The 21215-nt window shown below is 40.7% G+C and overlaps 2 protein-coding genes and 1 long non-coding RNA gene across 7 annotated transcripts in view; 2 read left to right on the top strand and 1 right to left on the bottom strand.

Annotated features, from left to right (window-relative positions):
• The window catches only part of LOC309655894 (peroxisomal succinyl-coenzyme A thioesterase-like), a 38378-nt gene extending 33978 nt beyond the window's left edge, over nucleotides 1-4400 (top strand). For 2 of the 4 annotated variants that reach the window (XM_082451815.1, XM_082451817.1), the window contains exon 3: nucleotides 525-4400. In XM_082451815.1, coding sequence (XP_082307941.1) covers nucleotides 525-1130 — 606 coding nt within the window. In that variant the 3' untranslated portion in view covers nucleotides 1131-4400. The remainder of the gene's footprint in view (nucleotides 1-524) is intronic. The other 2 variants (XM_082451819.1, XM_082451820.1) reach the window with 2 other exon arrangements.
• A 9557-nt stretch (nucleotides 4401-13957) lies between these two features.
• LOC309655995 lies at nucleotides 13958-20378 on the bottom strand. The gene is made up of 2 exons (XR_014261116.1): nucleotides 20272-20378; nucleotides 13958-14223 (listed from the first exon to the last, which is right to left on the bottom strand). It is a non-coding gene; the product is annotated as an uncharacterized lncRNA (long non-coding RNA).
• Nucleotides 20379-20533: 155 nt separating this feature from the next.
• The window catches only part of DNAL1 (dynein axonemal light chain 1), a 39462-nt gene continuing 38780 nt past the window's right edge, over nucleotides 20534-21215 (top strand). The window contains exon 1 of one of the 2 annotated variants that reach the window (XR_014261048.1): nucleotides 20534-20642. The gene's annotated coding sequence lies outside the window, so the exon portion shown is untranslated. Of the gene's footprint in view, nucleotides 20643-20677; nucleotides 20700-21215 lie in introns of those variants that run through there. The other variant, XM_082451911.1, reaches the window with a different exon arrangement.

Below are 21215 nucleotides of genomic sequence, written 5' to 3'. Positions count from 1 at the left end.
GTACAGAACTCCAGGAAGTTCCAAGATATAAAATTTGAACCTGACCTTATAAGTTGTTATGGAGGTATATTTATCAAGGTAGCAGAAAAGAATATATTTTATTTAATTTTCAAATATTTATAACTTTTAAGTATTTAGGTATAGGCTATATGGGCCTCTGTGTGTACTCTTGACCTAGTCGCCATAAATGTTATTGGAGGGCCTGTGTACCAGGAAATTAATTGATTTGTTTGGGACTTCCATGTCAGTCCAGTGGTTAAGATTCTGTGTTCCCAATGGAGGGGACACGGGTTCAATCCCTGGTCAGGGAACTAAGATCCCGCATGCCGTGCCAGCGCAGCCAAAAAAAAAAAAATTGATTTGCTTATTAGAAGATACATTTGAACTTTGTGGATTGTTGCCTAAGAAAGGAAAGCAAATGACATTTGAGAAAGCTGCCTAGACAATGTAAAATCACAGTTTAAGTTCTCCATTTACGAATTCTAGACTTGTTCTCTCTCTCTTTCTTTCTCCCTTTTCATCAGGTGAAAGGCCCTAGTGTTGGGCTTCTTGGCTTCTCCAAAGGAGGTGACCTGTGTCTCTCAATGGCCTCTTTCTTGAAGGGCATCACAGCTACTGTAGTTATTAATGCCTGTGTGGCCAACACAATAGCTCCTCTGCATTACAAGGATATGATTATTCCTAATCTCAGCAGTGACCCAGGAAAATATAAAATCACTGAGTCAGGCCTTTTGAATTTGGTGGATATTTGGAACGACCCACTGGAGAAATCCAACCACCGAAGTCTTATTCCATTGGAAGAGGCCCAGGGACCCTTCCTGTTTATCGTTGGCATGGATGATTATGGCTGGAAGAGTGAATTCTATGCTCAGATAGCCTCTGAACGGTTACAAGCCCATGGGAAAGACAGACCCCAGATAATCTACTACCCAGGAACTGGCCATTGTATTGATCCGCCTTATTTTCCTCTTTGTAGAGCCTCTGTACATTCAGTTTTGGGCCACCCGGTATTCTATGGAGGTGAGCCAAAGGCTCACTCAAGGGCACAGGTAGATGCCTGGCAGCAAATCCAAACTTTCTTCCATAAACACCTCAATGGTAAAAAATCTGTCAAGCCCAGCAAATTGTAACATTGTAATCATAGACCATATACTATTAATAAAAATCCTAGTCATACAACATGTATTAGGTTTTCCAGAGCACCTAGGAACCTTTTTGTAACAAAGCAACCATCTCAGCTTCCTTGTCAGGTCCTACTGGATTCTGAGCCTTAGCAACACTACTCTCTTCACTGCTGGGTCCATCCCTTTCTCCCCTGAACTTTTCCCAGTGTATAGGCTTAACTCTGATCTTATCTGTAGGACCAATCTTAACCTTAAGCAGGAAAAATGTAAGAAGTGCCTGCCCAAGTCTCAATTGCTGGCCTAGATTTGGCCTTGTGTTCTGGTTCTGAGGACTGAGCTTTTGTACTGCTAAGAGTCCCATATACTCTTTGGGTCCTAACTGACCATGTCTGAACCTTGGGAACCTGAGCACTTGAGTCCCTTAAGGAATGGACTCTGCTTCATTCTTGTTTCTGAACCCCTCTCTGAAGACTGGGGGCATTCACATACTTAGTATCCTAAGCTTTGCTTTTATTTTATGAATGAGGCCCTAGACTTTGATTTCTTCCTTACTGATAAAGTATCCTTTACAAATTTTGAATTTAAAATTCAAAGGATACTTTACAAAGTAAAATTGAATCCTTTACAAAAAAATTGCTGTAAGCAAAACAGTTTATTGATATATACTGTTGATATACTTCCTCTGTATTTACCGTCTGAATTCTCAGTCTCGGTACTTGGCTACCTAGAGGAATGCCTTGATGCCAATAGATTTTCAGGACTTAATCTTTGGATGTCAGGTTATACCTGACAAATTAGACTTCCTCCTGGCACCATCTGTTCCTATTATCTTCCTACTGAGAAGCACTGGGATCAGTCTATCTCAATCCATTGCCTTATACTGGGCAGTATCTAGAGTCATGAGACCAGAGCAGAGGGTCTTCCCTGAGTGCAAGAATATTTTTCTGAGACACATCACTTGGCTTGCTGGGCACATACTGTCTTTCACCAATTTGAGTCTATTCAAGCAAATGCCCATTAGATCTTAATCTAATGAGGAGAAGGTTTCCTTAGAGGTAACTTAATTTTGACCAATTGTTAAAAATACGTGTCGAGTGTATTTATTCACTAGGAGTATAATTTTCTGTGATTTGAATCCTTAGAGCCTGTGCTTTAACTCACTCCGAGGTGGTCCTGCTACTCTAGAGATGCCTTTGGGATGGGATATCATAGGAAGAAGTTATAAGGAAAATGGCTCGGAGGGTGAGAGAAGTAAGGGGCGGAAAGGTAACACCAGAAGCTTAAACATGAGGGTGTTGACTAAACATATCTGTGTACTAAAGCACTAGGTGTAGGGATGGCCCTACATCCTAATTTCTTCCTTACTAATAAAGTAGCCTTGGAATGCCCTATACTGACTAAGACATTTGGTCACTTTCCCCTCAGAGTTGATTATATATGGCCCCCTGTCTCTAAGATTTCAAAAAGAATTTCAGGTTGTTACAAAGCTACCTAAAATATGGTAAATGTGAATTAAAAGGGACAAAGAGAAAAGGTATCCATAAAATGGAGCCAGAAATGAGGCTAATACAATAGTGCTTATTATGAGGCCTATATACTTGTCTTGATTGGGCCACTCGTTCAGTCATTTGTTTTCTAGTGGTTTATGCAGAGAAGGAAACCTAATCAGTTACACAAAATTTACAGCCTTTATAAAATAAAATCAAAGCTTAGAAATCAGTTTCTCCCAAAGGCTGTCGTACTAAGAAACATGAAATGATGTAAAGGGTAGTACCCTCAAGGTTGCCTCTACAGTGGATATAAATCCCAGGCTCCATCGCTTACTGTGTGACCTTGGGTAAGTTATTAACCTCTCTAAGCCTCGATCTCCTCATCTATAAAGTGGGCATAATTATAGTGATAAAAATAGAAACTACTTCATTGGGCTGTTGTGATTAAATTAGGTCATCCAAGTAAAGCACGTAACATATTTAAACTCTCAAATATTAGCTCTTATTATTTCAGATGAGGAAATTGAGACCCAGGAGGGTTAAGAAATATATCTGGTTGATGGGAGAACTGGGCCAGTCCAACTCCAAAGTCCATGGCCTTCATTGACCATTTGGCTCTACAGCCTTCCAACCTGAGGAGATAAGCTCAAATAGTGCAGAGCTGACTGATGAGGATCACTTAACTGGAAAGTCAAGGGTAAGTTAGGGTCCCATAATGGAGGCTCCATAAGCCAAATTGGAGAGTTCAGATTTACATATTTATTTTGGAAACCACCATTTTATTGAGCTCTCCTCACCCGCAGAGACCTATTCCAGCAGAGTCTTTTTGCCACAGGCATCACAGACACAGGGGTGTGACCAGCGCTCCCCCCGCTGCCCACTATTTGACCCACCCATGAGAGGGAGATGGAGAGTTCAGACTTAAAATAATAAGAAGTAAGGAGCCATTTTTTAACATATTGATTTTTGTTTTTCAATGACAGTAATTTTTCCTTGATGCTTAGTGGCTCAAAGAAGTTGAAGCCTAAAAGAAACTTATTTGGAGACACTTAAAAACAACAACAGCAACAAAAAACAAATCAGAAAATATAACCAAATTCAGCCCATTGTTCTGCTTTTGTTTGTACGCCTAATGCCCTTGAAAGTACTTCCATCAGGGTGAGAAAGGCCAATGAACCATTTTGAAAGCAAATATTGATACATGTTTTTGTCAACCACTGATCCTTTAAGAAATATTTGTATAAACCTGTTACAAATTTCAGCAAACTGAAAACCACAAACACTTCTTCTTTCAGAGTATCATGGTTAAGCTATTGTGTACATTCATTTTAAATGGTCTTTGCACACTGGGAAGATAAAAGCTTGTGGAAAGCATTCTGTTTTTTCAGGTGGTACATGCAGAGATGCACAAAATCCAATATTCATGGCCACTATAATGATGGATGTGGGGGGCAGAAGTCAAAATTATTTGAGTTAGGGACTTTCCTGGTGGCGCAGTGGTTAAGAATCCGCCTGCCAGTGCAGGAGACATGGGTTCAAGCCCTGGTCCAGGAAGATCCCACATGCTGCGGAGCAACTAAGCCCGTGAGCCACAACTAGTGAGCCCACGTGCTGCAACTACTGAAGCCCGTGTGCCTAGAGCCCGTGCTCCTCAACAAGAGAAGCCACTGCGATGAGAAGCCCACACACCGCAACGAAGAATAGCCCCGGCTTGCCGCAACTAGAGAAAGTGCTCGTGCAGCAACGAAGACCCAACGCAGCCATAAATAAATAAATAAATTTATTTTTTTTTAAAAAATTCCTTGAGTTGTTTTCTAAAACTGGGAGTCGGCCATGTATTCTCCAAAGACAGACTTTAAACAAGTACTTTTCAAAGAGAATGTTTTTGGTCCAGTAACCATGTGCTTTCAGTGGCAAATATTTCCCATCCATAAATCAGAATACATGATAATTACAATCTTATTTATGGGGCAAGAGCGATAATATATATATCTGAAAATGAGATTGTTCCAAAGGGAATTCAAGATTACATATCCACACATCTTACTTGACACAGCAGTTTAATAGAATGGTTTTACCTGGGTTAATTAACCTCATTTTACATGTACATTTTAAGATAGAATTCTATACTGGAAAACAAATTTTAAATTATATAAGTACAGTCTTCATTGTAAAAGATTCAAGTAATACAGATAAAATTTAAAAACCTCTTAACTCATTACTCAATTGCAGTCTTCTCCCAGAGGTATTTACTGTTACCAACTTGAAGTGTAGCCTTCCAGAACCATTTTGTATACATGGACGGTTTTATTTTGTGAGTTCTACGCCTTTTTCTTTAAAAAAACAAACAAACCATAAATGTCATATAATGTAAGTTTTTTTCCCTGCATGTAAAAATATACATTTTTAATAATTATGCCGGCCACAGGACAATATAGATTATTTCCACAGTGTATACATCTGTACTCTGCCTCATCGTAAACGTTTAAACTTTAATCTCGACAGTCTTTTTTTCTTTTTTAACAGTCTATTAATCCAGGCAAAAATAACCTCAAGCAAGAAAAGGAATTTGGCGGGAGCCTAGTACATGTAGCCTCCAAGTAAGTTTAGGGAACAGTGTCCCCTGATGGCCAGAGAGGGATTTTAGAGAAGGCGACCGGAGGCATTTTCTGTCAGAAATCATTAATTTCTCAGTAATTTCTCATTCTCGACATGTCGAAGGGTAGGCTAGGGATAAGCTCCTGTCTCTTCCGGACGGTCCCACTTCGGGATCTCCAAAAGCACAACCGACCCCGGGCCCTCCTAAGTCGCCCCTTTTTGCAGCTCTTTACTGAGTGACTCCCCAGGAACCAGCCCAGGTCCTCTTGCGCCCCGGCCTGCTTTCTCCCCGTCGGGCCCCGCCCCTCCAGGCCCCGCCCCTCCTGCTGCACTCCGGCCGGCCCCGCCCCTGCTCCTCCCGGCCCCGCCCCGCCTACTGAGCCCGGTTCCCCTTGCACCCAAGTCACGTCTGTGTGCCTGCGCTCAAAGCCGCGAAGATCCCCGCACCCAGTGACTGGTGGCCCAGGCCGTGCTCCGAACTCCCGGGACTCCCGTCCAGCTTCGGAAGTCTGTGTCCACATCATCCCTTTCCTCCCAAAAGGCTGCGACCCTGGCCGTCAAGCCCAAAACTGGACTAACCAATAATCTCCTGGGTATTAAAGTGGAAGGTTTAGGCCCCAGGGAGCGGGGCCCTTTGGAGGTCAGTGATCGAGGCCGCCTCTTCCTCTCGCCTGCCGACAATGAGGCGGACGGCAGTGGGGCGGGAGGTGTTGGACCCGGCCAGGGACCGATCTCCGAGCTCTGGGCGGTGACTTCAGGGGTGTGGAGCCCATGGGGCTCCTGTGGAGCCTAACGCCGGCCGGCTCGGAGGATGCCTCCTCCGCAGGATGCCGAGGAGAGTGATGAAAACCCCCTCAAAGTGGAGGTGACCGTCCACCACGCGCCATGTCGGCTGGCGGTGCAGCTGAGCCCGGCGCCCGCCTCCGCCCAGGTGCAGCACCGTTCTCTCCGCGCTGAGCTCGGCAGCGAGCTGGCTGCCTGCGCGGCTTCCTGCTGCCCCCTGGTGCGTGAGGCCTTTTATGCAGAGGGCCTTGCAGTGGATTTAGGGACTGGACTTAAGAAACTGGCTTGCTTTGCTAGTTAATTTGTCGTCTGAGAATAACGCGAGTGTCTTTTTTTTTTTTTTTTTAAACTCATGATATCGTTTATTCTGGAAGCATTTCCCCCTAAAAAGACACAGTATTTTAAAGAAAATTAGCTTTTCATAGGCACTTGTATTTCAATAATCTGGTGAAGTTTTGCATGGTTTTCTATCACATGAGAGTTATTTCTCTGAAGTGCCAGTTATGTTATTCAATAAGATACTATTTTTTTTGAATTTTATTTTATTAATTTTTTTATACAGCAAGTTCTTATTAGTTATCCATTTTATACATATTACTATATATATGTCAATCCCAATCTCCCAATTCATCACACCACCCCCCACACCCACCCCATGCCTCTTTACCCCCTTGGTGTCCATATGTTTGTTCCCTACATCTGTGTCTCAGTTTCTGCCCTGCAAACCGGTTCATCTATACCATTTTTCTAGGTTCCACATATATGCATTAATATACGGTATTTGTTTTTCTCTTTATGACTTACTTCACTCTGTATGACAGTCTCTAGATTCATCCACGTCTCTACAAATGACCCAATTTCGTTCCTTTTTATGGCTGAGTAATATTCCATTGTATATATGTACCACATCTTCTTTAGCCATTCGTCTGTCGATGGGCATTTAGATTGCTTCCATGATCTGGCTATTGTAAATAGTGCTGCAATGAACATTGGGGTGCATGTGTCTTTTTGAACTGTGGTTTTCTCTGGCTATATGCCCAGTAGTGGGATTGCCGGGTCATAAGGTAATTCTATTTTTAGTTTTTTAAGGAACCTCCATACTGTTCTCCATAGTGGCTGTATCAATTTACATTCCCACCAACAGTGCAAGAGGGTTTCCTTTTCTCCACACCCTCTCCAGCATTTGTTGTTTGTAGATTTTCTGATGATGCCCATTCTAACTGGTGTGAGGTGATACCTCATTGTAGTTTTGATTTGCATTTCTGTAATAATTAGTGATGTTGAGCAGCTTTTCATGTGCTTCTTGGCCGTCTGTATGTCTTCTTTGGAGAAATGTCCATTTAGGTCTTCTGCCCATTTTTGGATTGGGTTGTTTGTTTTTTTAATATTGAGCTACATGAGCTGTTTATATATTTTGGAGATTAATCCTTTGTCCATTGATTTGTTTGGAAATATTTTCTCCCATTCTGAGAGTTGTATTTTCATCTTGTTTGTAGTTTCCTTTGCTTTGCAAAAGGTTTTAAGTTTCATTAGTTCCCATTTGTTTTCCATTACTCTAGGAGGTGGATCAAAAAAGATCTTGCTGTGATATATGTCAAAGAGTGTTCTTCCTATGTCTTCCTATAAGAGTTTTATAGTGTCCGGTCTTACATTTAGGTCTCGAATCCATTTTGAGTTTATTTTTGTGTCTGGTGTTAGGGAGTGTTCTAATTTCATTCTTTTACATGTAGCTGTCCAGTTTTCCCAGCACCACTTATTGAAGAGACTATCTTTTCTCCATTGTATATCCTTGCCTCCTTTGTCATAGATTAGTTGACCATAGGTGCGTGGGTTTGTCTCTGGGCTTTCTATCCTGTTCCATTGATCTATATTTCTGTTTTTGTGCCAGTACCATATTGTCTTGATTACTGTAGCTTTGTAGTATAGTCTGAAGTCAGGGACTCTGATTCCTCCAGCTCCGTTTTTTTCCCTCAAGACTGCTTTGACTATTTGGGGTCTTTTGTGTCTCCATACAAATTTTAAGATTTTTTGGTTCTAGTTCTTTAAAAAATGCTATTGGTAATTTGATAGGGATTGCATTGAATCTGTAGATTGCTTTGGGTAGTATAGTCATTTTCACAATATTGATGCTTCCAATCCAAGAACATGGTATATCTCTCCATCTATTTGTGTAATCTTTAATTTTTTCATCAGTGTCTTATAGTTTTCTGCATACAGGTCTTTTGTCTCCCTAGGTAGGTTTATTCCTAGGTATTTTATTCTTTTTGTTGCATTGGTAAATGGGAGTGTTTCCTTAATTTCTCTTTCAGATTTTTCATCATTAGTGTATAGGAATGCAAGAGATTTCTGTGCATTAATTTTGTAACCTGCAACTTTACCAAATTCATTGATTAGCTCTAGTAGTTTTCTGGTGGCATCTTTAGGATTCTCTATGTACAGTATCATGTCATCTGCAAACAGTGATAGTTTTGCTTCTTCTTTTCCAATTTGTATTCCTTTTATTTCTCTTTCTTCTCTGATTGCTGTGGCTAGGACTTCCAAAACTATGTTGAATAATAGTGGTGAGAGTGGACAACCTTGTCTTGTTCCTGATCTTAGAGGAAATGCTCTCAGTTTTTCACCATTGAGAATGATGTTTGCTGTGGGTTTGTTGTATATGGCCTTTATTATGTTGAGGTAGGTTCCCTCTATGCCCACTTTCTGGAGAGTTTTTATCATAAATGAGTGTTGAATTTTGTCAAAAGCTTTTTCTGCATCTATTGAGATGATCATATGGTTTTTCTCCTTCAATTTGTTAATATGGTGTATCACATTGGTTGATTTGCGTATATTGAAGAATTCTTATATCCCTGGGATAAATCCGACTTGATCATGGTGTATGATCCTTTTAATGGGTTGTTGGATTCTGTTTGCTAGTATTTTGTTGAGGATTTTTGCATCTATATTCATCAATGATATTGGTCTGTAATTTTCTTTTTTTGCAGTGTCTTTGTCTGGTATTGGTATCAGGGTGATGGTGGCCTCATAGAATGAGATTGGGAGTATTCCTTCCTTTGCAATTTTTTGGAAGAGTTTGAGAAGGATGGGTGTTAGCTCTTCTCTAAATGTTTGATAGAATTCACCTGTGAAGCCATCTGGTCCTGGACTTTTGTTTGTTGGAAGGTTTTTAATCACAGTTTCAATTTCATTACTTGTGATTGGCCTGTTCATATTTTCTATTTCTTCCTGATTCAGTCTTGGAAGGTTATACCTTTCTAAGAATTTGTCCATTTCTTCCAGGTTGTCCATTTTATTGGCATAGAGTTGCTTGTAGTAGTCTCTTAGGATGCTTTGTATTTCTGCGGTGTCTGTTGTAACTTCTCCTTTTTCATTTCTAATTTTATTGATTTGAGTCCCCTCCCTGTTTTTCTTGATGACTCTGGTTAATGGTTTATCAGTTTTGGTTATCTTCTCAAAAAACCAGCTTTTAGTTTTATTGATCTTTGCTATTGTTTTCTTTGTTTCTATTTCATTTATTTCTGCTCTGATCTTGATGATTTCTTTCCTTCTGCTAACTTTGGGTTTTGTTTGTTGTTCTTTCTCTAGTTCCTTTAGGTGTAAGGTTAGATTGTTTATTTGTGATTTTTCTTGTTTCTTGAGGTTGCTATAAACTTCCCTCTTAGAGCTGCTTTTGCTGCATTCCATAGGTTTTTGATCATTGTGTTTTCATTGTCATTTGTCTCTAGGTATTTTTTGATTTCCTCTTTGATTTCTTCAGTGATCTCTTGGTTATTTAGTAACATATTGTTTAGGCTCCATGTGTTTGTGTTTTTTATGTTTTTTTCCCTGTAATTGATTTCTAATCTCATAGAGTTCTGGTAAGAAAAGATACTTTATATGATTTCAATTTTCTTACTTAAATTTACTGAGGCTTGATTTGTGACCCAAGATGTGATCTATCCTGGAGAATGTTCCATGTGCACTTGAGAAGAAAGTGTAATCTGCTGTTTTTGGATGGAATGTCCTATAAATATCAATTAAATCTGTCTGGTCTATTGTGTCATTTAAAGCTTATGTTTCTTTATTGATTTTCTGTTTGGATGATCTGTCCATTGGTGTGAGTGAGGTGTTAAAGTCCCCCAGTATGATTGTGTTACTGTCGATTTCCTCTTTTAGAGCTGTTAGCAGTTGCCTTACGTATTGAGGTGCTCCTGTGTTGGGTGCATACATATTTATAATTGTTATATCTTCTTCTTGGATTGATCCCTTGATCATTATGTAGTATCCTTCCTTGTCTCTTGTAACATTCTTTATTTTAAAGTCTATTTTATCTGATATGAGTATTGCTACTCCAGCTTTCTTTTGATTTCCATTTGCATGGAATATCTTTTTCCATCCCCTCACTTTCAGTCTGTATGTGTCCCTAGGTCTGAAGTGGGTCTTTTGTACGCAGCATATACATGGGTGTTGTTTTTGTATCCGTTCAGCACACCTGTGTCTTTTGGTTGGAGCATTTAATCCATTCACGTTTAAGGTAATTATCAATATGTAGGTTCCTATGACCATTTTCTTAATTGTTTTGGGTGTGTTTTTGTAGGTCCTTTTCTTCTCTTGTGTTTCCCACTTAGAGAAGTTCCTTTAGCATTTGTTGTAGAGCTGGTTTGGTGGTGCTGAATTCTCTTAGCTTTTGCTTGTCTGTAAAGCTTTTGATTTCTCCATCAGGTCTGAATGAGATCCTTGTGGGGTAGAGTAATCTTGGTTGTAGGTTCTTCCCTTTCATCACTTTAAATATGTCCTGCCACTCCCTTCTGGCTTGTAGAGTTTCTGCTGAGAAATCAGCTGTTAACCTTATGGGTGTTCCCTTGTATGTTATTTGTCATTTTTCCCTTGCTGCTTTCAATAATTTTTCTTTGTCTTTACTTTTTGCCAATTTGATTACTATGTGTCTTGGTGTGTTTCTCCTTGGGTTTATCCTGTATGGGACTCTCTGTACTTCCTGGACTTGGGTGGCTATTTCCTTTCCCATGCTGGGAAGTTTTCGACTATAATCTCTTTAAATATTTTCACGGGTCCTTTCTCTTTCTCTTCTCCTTCTAGGACCCCTATAATGCAAATGTTATTGTGTTTAATGTTGTCCCAGAGGTCTCTTAGGCTGTCTTCATTTCTTTTCATTCTTTTTTCTTTATTCTGTCCCACAGCAGTGAATTCCATCATTCTGTCTTCCAGGTCACTTATCCGTTCTTCTGCCTCAGTTATTCTGCTGTTGATTCCTTCTAGTGTATTTTTCGTTTCAGTTATTGGATTGTTCATCTCTGTTTGTTCTTTAATTCTTCTAGGTCTTTGTTAAACATTTCTTGCATCTTCTCAGTCTTTGCCTCCATTCTTTTTCCGAGGTCCTGGATCATCTTCACTGTCATTCGTCTGAATTCTTTTTCTGGAAGGTTGCCTATCTCCACTTCATTTAGTTGTTTTTCTGGGGTTTTATCTTGTTCCTTCATCTGGTACATAGCCCTCTGCCTTTTCATCTTGTCTATCTTTCTGTGAATGTGGTTTTTGTTCCACAGGCTGCAGGACTGTAGTTCTTCTTGCTTCTGCTGTCTGCCCTCTGGTGGATTAGGCTATCTAAAAGGCTTGTGCAAGTTTCCTGATGGGAGGGACTGGTGGTGGGTAGAGCTGGCTGTTGCTCTGGTGGGCAGAGCTCAGTAAAACTTTAATCCACTTGACTGTTGATGGGTGGGGCTGGGTTCCCTCCCTGTTGGTTGTTTGGCCTGAGGTGACCCAACACTGGAGCCTACCCAGGCTCTTTGATGGGGCTAATGGCTCACGCCAAGGAGTACTTCCCAGAACTTCTGCTGCCAGTGTGCTTGTCCACACGGTGAGACACAGCCACCCCCCACCTCTTCAGGAGACCCTCCAACACTTGCAGGTAGGTCTGGTTCAGTCTCCTATGGGGTCACTGCTCCTTCCCCTGGGTTCTGATGCACACACTACTTTGTGTGTGCCCTCCAAGAGTGGAGTCTCTGTTTCCTCCAGTCCTGTCAAAGTCCTGTAATCAAATCCCGCTAGCCTTCAAAGTCGGATTCTCTAGGAATTCCCCATCCCGTTGCCAGAACCCCAGGTTGGGAAGCCTGATGTGGGGCTCAGAACCTTCACTCCAGTGGGTGGACTTCTGTGGTATAAGTGTTCTCCAGTTTGTGAGTCACCCACCCAGCAGTTATGGGATTTGATATTATTGTGATTGCGCCCCTCCTACCATCTCATTGTGGCTTCTCCTTTGTATTTGGATGTGGGGTATCTTTTTTGGTGAGTTCCAGTGTCTTCCTGTCAATGATTGTTCAGCAGTTAGTTGTGATTCCAGTGCTCTCACAAGAGGGAGTGAGAGCACGTCCTTCTACTCCGCCATCTTGAACCAATCACACATGAGTGTCTTAATTCCTTTATTTTGTCTCCTAGACATCAGGTGGGACATTCATTCCCCTAAGTGGTGGGCGGGATTTAAATTTAATCTGCTTGCATACCTCTCTTCTGCCAGCTGCCCATCCTAACTCCTAGTGCTGCAGAAGCTATTCCTCGAGAGCATACACTTTGCAAGTTTGCTCTTACTAAGCCTAAAATTGCTGTACAGTTTCTAGCATTACATGCTTGTTTGCCTACCTCTGCTAGGCAGAGCTTTGTGTTAACTTTTCTCATTATCAATTCTTGTTAAAAAATGGCGAGAGTAGTGGATACAAACCTTATCTGTCATTGGTATCTGTCCAAGCCCCAAAGTGACTGAAGGCACACTATATATTGCTCACTCTTTTACACTGCCTTCATGTTAAGATAAAGATGACCTTTTTGTTGTTATCTGACATATTCTAATACCTTGGAGACCTCCACCATGATGAGAAAACTGTTGTGTTGCTCATTTCATAGATCAAAGAACAGCTTCTTTATAATATAAATGAGGAAACCAAGGACCAAAGTGTTTTAACCAAATCACACAGCTAGGTGATGCTAAACTCAGGGTGCAGTCAACTCTTTGAGCTCTAACTCTGACCTTTATAAACACAGGCTGAATGAGTGAATCAATGAGTGAAATAATTGGGTTTTTAAAAGCCCAGTCTGGCTTATCCCCTACTCTCACCCTCAGGATCTTCAGGAACAACTAACTAATCTTTTATTTATTTTTTTTCTTTTCTTTTTTTAGTATTTTGGCTGCGCCTTGCAGCTTGCGGGATCTCAGTTCCCCAACGAGGGGTCAAACCCAGGCCACGACAGTGACAGCACTGAATCCTAACCACTTAGGCCACCGGGGAACTCCCTAAGAATCTTTTAAATGAGAGATTTAACATTTTCGTGGCTGGGGTTTGGGGGCGAGTGGGTAGGATTTTTTTGAAATAGCCTATAAGGTCCTAGCAAATTTTCATACTGGGGATTAAATTAATGAATTGAAACAAAATAAACAAAATTCTGAGTTATTTTAATGTGATAAGCAGGTTAGTATTTTGAAGCTGATGGTTGGAAAACTCTATTGCCGGAATGATTTGAGGGTCTGTACATTATGTCTTTTTCATGGTTTGCTTTAGGCTTTCTGGAACTAATCTTGAATCTAGAAATGCTTGAGATTTATCTGATTTTAAAAAGAGCAGTTCAAGATATGCTGAGATATCTAAATGTTAAGAAAACCACCTTGTAAAGATCACTACCTTAATATGTACACCCTAGATTACATTTTGGTAGCTAGATGTGCCTAACTTGTTTCTAGATTTGAGAACTTAGAAATGGCCTCTGGCACAGGAATTTTAGGCCTCTTAGTTTGGTTTCTATCCTCATGTTCTTGCCTCTTCTTCTGTACTTATATAGATTTATCTAGCACTTTTAATTGGAATAACACAGAGGTATATATCAGAAAAATACTAGCAATTGGCTGGGAAATTCCTCTCTTGGAGTGGTGAATGAGTAACATAATCTCCAGTAGGGTTTTTTTTTTTAATTAATTAATTTATTTATTTTTGGCTGTGTTGGGTCTTCGTTGCTGCATGCAGGCTTTTCTCTAGTTGTGGCGAGTGGGGGCTACTCTTCGTTGCGGTGCTTGGGCTTCTCATTGCGGTGGCTTGTCTTGTTGAGGAGCACCGGCTCTAGGCATGCGGGCTTCAGTAGTTGTGGCTCGTGGGCTCTAGAGTGCAGGCTCAGTAGTTGTGCCTCAAGGGCTTAGTTGCGCCGCGGCATGTGGGATCTTCCCGGACCAGGGCTCGAACCTGTGTCCCCTGCATTGGTAGGCGGATTCTCAGCCACTGCGCCACCAGGGAAGCCCTGGTAGAGGTGTTGAGAGAGAAATAACAGACCAATGTTAGGGGGACTATTAGTTTGACATTTTACTACCTTTCCACACATACTGTTCACTTTATGTTACACCTTTGTTAGACCTTTAAAATAGTTTAAACCTTCTTTAATTACAGATTTTGGTCACTCTGTTTCTTAAGTTTGTTGAGAAGTCAAAGGGCCTTTTAAAGCTGGATTTTTTTAAAATGAGGTATTATATTTTCATAACTCAAAGTCTGCAGAACTATTTACTTAGATTTACCAGGACTTACACTTCAAACCAAAACACTTTCCATTTCTTTGGTGCTAATTTTCATAATTTTTTCCATTTCCCAGTGATTTTCTCATGGGGGGAAAATATAAAACCATTTGTACATTTACAGCTTCAAAATAGTCTATTTGTCTATTTCAACCACAACAATAATCCTATTTCAACCAAAACGGATGTTTTCTTTTCCAAGCAGATAGGCAAATATATAAAAAAGAAAAAGAAAAGAATACATCATACAACTAGACTCTGATTTAGAAAATGTTAGCTGGGTATGATAGTTCATTAAATGTTCTGTCATCTAATCCAAGATTAATCCCCTTTCCTGGTTTATAGGAGATGGTCCTTTTCCTGGTTTGATTGACATGGTTGGTGATGGAGGGTTAAATGAATCTTAAGCGAGTCTCCTGGCTTGTCAAGGATTTGCCATGTTTTGGTTATGAAGATCTACCTCCAATCATGAAAGATTTAAATTTAGATTACTTTGAGGAGGCAGCTACATTTGTGCAAAGTCACCCAAAGGTGAGTGGAATGGTGGAGAGAAATGTGTTTAAAATGAACTCATTAGGCAAATCAAAACCATCTCACACCTGTCGGAATGGCTGTCATCAAAAAGATAAGAAACATGGGGCTTCCCTGGTGGCGCAGTGGTTGAGAATCTGCCTGCCAATGCAGGGGACACGGGTTCGAGCCCTGGTCTGGGAGGATCCCACATGCCGCGGAGCAACTAGGCCCGTGAGCCACAATTGCTGAGCCTGCGCCTCTGGAGCCTGTACTCCGCAACGAGAGGCCGCCGATAGTGAGAGGCCCCGCGTACCACGATGAGGAGTGGCCCCCGCTTGCCGCAACTGGAGAGAGCCCTCGCACAGAAACGAAGACCCAACACAGCCATAAATAAATAAAATAGTGTTTAAATAAATAAATAAAAATAAAAATAAAAAGCCAGCTTGTATATCACCTAAAAAAATAAAAAAAGATAAGAAACAATAAGTGTTGTCGAGAATGTGGAGAAAAGGTAACCCTCATGCTCTTTTGGTGGGAATGTAAACTGGTAGAGCCACTATGGAAAACAGTATAGAGGTTCCTTAAAAAACTGAAAATAGAACTACCATACGATCCAGGAACTTCACTTCTATATATTTTTCTGAAGAAAATAAAAACACTAATTTGAAAAAATATATGGACAACTATGTTCATTGCAACACTGTTTACAATAGACAAGATGCAGAAGTGATGTAACTGCCCATCAATAGATGAATGGATAAAGAAGATGTGGTATAAATATACAGTGGAATATTAACCATAAAAAAGAATGAAATTGCGGGACTTCCCTGGTGGTCCAGTGGTTAAGACTCCATGCTCCCAATGCAGGAGCCCAGGTTCGATCCCTGGTCAGGGACCGAGATCCTGCATACCGCAACTAAGGGTCCACGTGCCACAGCTAAAAGATCCCACATGCCACAACTAAAGATCCCACAGGCCACGACAAAGATCCTGCACGCAGCAAAGAAGATCCCACGTGATGCAACTAAGACCTGGTGCAGTCAAATAAATAAATAAATAATTTTTAAAAAAAGAATGAAATTACCATTTTTAATGACATGGATGGACATAGAGGGTATTATGCTAAATGAAATAAATCAGAGAAAGACAAATACTGTGTGATTTCACTTATACATGGAATCTAAAAAACAAAACAAATGAACAAACATAACAAAACAGAAACACAGTCATAGATACAGAGAACAAATAGGTGGTTGCCAAAAGGAAGAGGTGTTGGGGTAGGAGAGAAATAGGTGAGGAAGATTAAAAGGTAAAAACTTCCAGTTGCAGAATAAATGAGTCACAGTTGTGAAATGTACAGTGTGGGGAATATAGTCAATAATTACACCTTTGTATGATGACAGATCGTAACTAGACTTATTGTGATGATCATTTTGAAATGTATGGAAATATTGAATCAGTATGATGTGTAACAGGAACTAACATAGTGTTGTAGGTAAACTATACTTCAAAAACAAACAAACTCATAGAAAAAGAGATCAGATTTTTGGTTACCAGAGGCAGGGAGTGGGGTGGAAGAGAATTGGATGAAGGTGGTCAATAGGTACAAACTTGCAGTTGTAAGATAAGTAAGTACTAGGGATGTAATGTACAACATGATAAATATAATGAACACTGCTGAATGTTATATATGAAAGTTGTTAAGAGAGTAAATTCTAAGAGTTTTCATCACAGAAAAAAAAATTTTTTTTGGGCTTCCCTGGTGGCGCAGTGGTTGAGAATCTGCCTGCCAATGCAGGGGACACGGGTTCGAGCCCTGGTCTGGGAAGATCCCACATGCCGCAGAGCAACTAGGCCCGTGAGCCACAATTACTGAGCCTGCGCGTCTGGAGCCTGTGCTCCGCAACAAGAGAGGCCGCGATAGTGAGAGGCCTGCGCACCGCGATGAAGAGTGGTCCCCACTTGCCACAACTAGAGAAAGCCCTCGCACAGAAACGAAGACCCAACACAGCCATAAATAAATAAAAAATAAATAAATAAATAAATAAAAATTTAAAAAAAAAAAAAAAAAAAAAAAAAAAAAAAAAAAAAAAAAAAAAAAAAAAAATTTTTTTTGTTTAATTTTGTATCTATATGAGATGATAGATGTTCACTAAACTTATTGTGATAATCATTTCATGATGTATGTAAGTCAAACCATTATGCTGTAAACCTTAAACTTATACAGTGCTGTATGCCAATTATATCTCACTAAAACTGGAAGAAAAAAAAAAGACAGAAACAGGCTCATAGATACAGAGAACAAACTGGTAGTTGCCAGAGGGGAGAGGGGAGAGGGGACAGGTGAAATGAGGGAAGCAGATTAAGAGGTACAAACTTTCAGTTATAAAATAAACAAGTCATGGGGATGTAATGTACAGCATAGGGAAAGTAGTCAATAATATCATAATAACTCTGTATGGTGATCATTTCATAATACATAAAAATATCAAATCACTGTGTTATATACCTGAAGCTAATATTATATTTCACTTATAAATCAATTTAAACATTCTTAATAAAATAAACTGAACTCATTAGGGTTCTGTTTTATATACAGTAGTGTGTATATGTTAATCCCATACTCCTAATTTATCCCTCTCCCCCTTTCCCCTTTGGTGAATATAAGTTTGTTTTCTACGTCTGTGAGTCTATTTGTTTTGTAAATAAGTTCATATGTATCTTTTTTTAGATTCCACATATGTGATATTATATATTTGTCTTTGACTTACTTCATTTAGTATGATAAATAATCTCTAGGTCCATCCATGTTGCTGAAAATGGCACTATTTCATTCTTTTTATGGCTGAGTAATATTCCATTGTATGTATGTATCACATCTTTATCCATTCATCTGGCAATGGACATTTATGTTGCTTCCATGTCTTGGCTATTGTAAATAGTGCTGCTATGAACATTGGGGTGCATGTATCTTTTTGATTTAGAGCTTTTGTCTTTTCCAGATATATGCCCAGGAGTGGGATTGCAAGACCATATAGTAACTCTATTTTTGGTTTCTTTAGGAACCTCCATACTGTTCTCCATAGTGGCTGCACCAATTTACATTTCCACCAACAGTAGAGGAGGGGCCCCTTTTCTCCAGAGATTTTCTGAATTTGGGGAAATGGTTTCAATAAGATTTTTAACCTTTCTCTCAACTTTCTTTTACCCAGGCCTGCAACAAGAGCAAGTGGACCCCAAGCTATATTCTCTGGTGAATAGCTTTTTGAATCTATTTTGTCATTTTGCAGGATTTAAAAAAACAAAGGAAGGATTCCAGTTACATAATTCTTTTTTCTTGTGTGACTGTTTTTAACCTTTGAGTATCTGAAACTCAAAATGTACTTGATGGGACATGTATCAAGATATTTTGAGTTCATTTGCAGAGACAAGCAGATTTCTGTTTATATAGTGGTAAATAGTTTATATGGTGTTAAATAAAACATATTTATGATCAAAGTTTACCACTGCAATGACAAAAAGGAAGTAGAAGTAATGTTCTGAGCAAGCGTGAAGATAAAATTGATTCATTAATGATATTTCATTATTAATACCAACTCCTCATGGTATAATCCATAGTTTTGAGTAAAAGGACTACTCTGCTGGGTTATGAGATATGTTTAAGGATTAGATGCCCATTACAGTCACATCAACAAAACTGGTACAGATTGTGGCAGGTGAAGAAGAATCCTAGTTTGCAGAGCTGTGGAGATGTGGAGATCTGAAAAAAAAACCGAGAAAAACCTACAAGAACAAAAGTTGGATATGTTATGAATATACATTTTTTTCTTCAGTAAAAATTTTACTTTTTCCTATTTTTAGGAATTGATTAAATTACCTTTTTCAAAGTGAAATTTATTTCTTATTTCAAAATTTAAAACAGGCATGTTATAGAACAATCAGAAAACGGACAAGCAAAATGAACCTCGTATTAGTCGGCTCAGGTTGCAAGTAATAAAATACCATAGACTGGGTGCTTAACAGAAGTTTGTCTTCTCACAGTTCTGGAGGCTGGAAATCCAAGATCAAGGAGCAGACAGGGTTGGTTTTGGTGAGGCCTCTGTTCTTGGCTTGCAGATGACCACTTTCTCACTGTGTCCTCACGTGGCCTTTCCTTTCTGCACACCAGTCCTGGTGTCTGTTCCTATGACACCAGTCCCACTGGGTTAGGGCCCCACTCTTATGGCCTCATTTAATCTTAATTACCTCCTTGAAGGCCCTGTCTCCAAATACAGTCACACTGGGTCTTAGGGCTTCACCATATGAATTTTGAGGGGACACAATTCAGTCCATAACAAACATTAAAACCTCCTAATATCCTTCTTTTTTTAAATTGCATGTAACTTTTATATATTTATTTTTTATAAATTTGTTTATTTCTGGCTGCGTTGGGTCTTTGTTGCTGCATGCGGGCTCTCTCTAGTTGCAGCGAGCAGGGGCTACTCTTTGTTGCGGTGCGCGGGCTTCTCATTGTCGTGGCTTCTCGTTGCGGAGCACGGGCTCTCGGCGCATGGGCTCAGTAGTTGTGGCTCACGGGATCTAGAGCTCAGGCTCAGTAGTTGTGGCGCATGGGCTTAGTTGCTCCACGGCATGTGGGATCTTCCCCGAACAGGGCTCGAACCTGTGTCCCCTGCATTGGCAGGAGGATTCTTAACCACTGCACCACCAGGGAACCCGCTCATAATATCCTTGATAATACCAATTCTCTGTTGTTGACATTTGGGTTTTCTTTTCGCTATTAAAACTTTGAACATATATCTCTGTGCATTTGCCTGATTATTTCTTCAGGATGAAGTCCTAGAAGTGGAACTGCTGGGTCACAGAGGTGCAAAAGTTTTTAAAGCTTTAAAAACATATTGCCAACAGCCTGCAGAAAGGCTGTATCAATTACAAACAGCAGTGTATGTATGCGTCCCCACTTCTCCATACCCCTAGCAACTCTGGACATTTTTAGTTTTTGGCTAATCTGATAGTTGGGGGTAAAAAGACACCTCGGTTATGTAAAACCAGCATTTCATGCTTCAGCCGCCTCAGGCTGCCTGAAAGGGTTGGGAGAAGATAACTGAAGAAATGCAGCCGTGTCTGGGTATCCTCAGTCGGACAACTAGGTAAATTACAGCAGGGAGTCAAGAGAACGGGAAGGGCAATCTGCAAAGGAAGGGAATTTTTTAAGTTCCTTTACGGGGTGTGGCAGTTGTTACAGGGAGGTTTCAAAGTTTTAAACTTTAAGCCGGTACGTCACTCCAGATTAGCTGAAATTACTTTCACCAGGGAAAAAGACATCTCCCAACCACTCAGCGAGGTTATACTCTCGACCCCTCCGCGCCACGCGTTGCTGCGCTCGCAGTCCCTGGGTAACTAGCGACCGCGGAGCGGGATGACCCCGGCGTACGCCGCGCGGTCCCACAATGCCCTGCTTGCGCCACACTGAGGGCGGAGAGAAAAGACCACTGCCGGGGTAGAGATCCAAGGAGAACTCCAAGAGATGCGCATGCGCACTGACCCCGGCGGGCCCTAGCAACCAGAGCAGTGACAGTAGCAACCGCCGGAATGGTGAGTACCCTCCAGGCCTCGTAGCCAAAGCTGAGAGAAGATTGGAAGTGGAAAAGGGTAACTGGAGGGTTGAGGATGGCGGAGGTCCTCGAACAGCGGAAGGAAGCCGGTAGCGGATGCTGGCTCGGTAGATTCTAAGGCCTGAGGCGAAAGAGAAGCCCTGGCACCGGGTGGTCTGGGGCTGGTTGGAGGTTGGGTTAATCTCTGCCAGAGAGTCTGGCAGAGAAAAGGGAGGGCAAAGAGCAGAGGGCAAAAAGCAAAGAGCGGAGTAGAGTGGGAAAGGTGATGGAAGGGGGAGTGTGAATAAGGATATCTTTTTACATGGAAGTAATCCGCCCCCCGCCCCGGCGAGATAGAGGGTGGTGTTGGTTACGAGAGGAATGTGTGTAACACTGATTGCCGCAGTATTTATAACCTGTGATACGCCCAGGTTGCCCTCTGAATGACTGTCATTTCAGTTATTAGTAACATTGTAACATTATAAAACCCTCTCTAACACAACATATTAGGGTAGTGTTTCTCAAATTTCAGTACGCATGAGTATGATTTTGGCCTAAATTGGAGTGCAGATTA

Source organism: Balaenoptera physalus, assembly GCF_965194825.1.
Source record: "Balaenoptera physalus genome assembly, chromosome: 2".
Taxonomy (NCBI): Eukaryota; Metazoa; Chordata; class Mammalia; order Artiodactyla; family Balaenopteridae; genus Balaenoptera; species Balaenoptera physalus.
The sequence above is the reverse complement of the archived record's forward strand: the minus strand, read 5'-3'. Positions and strand labels throughout refer to the sequence as shown.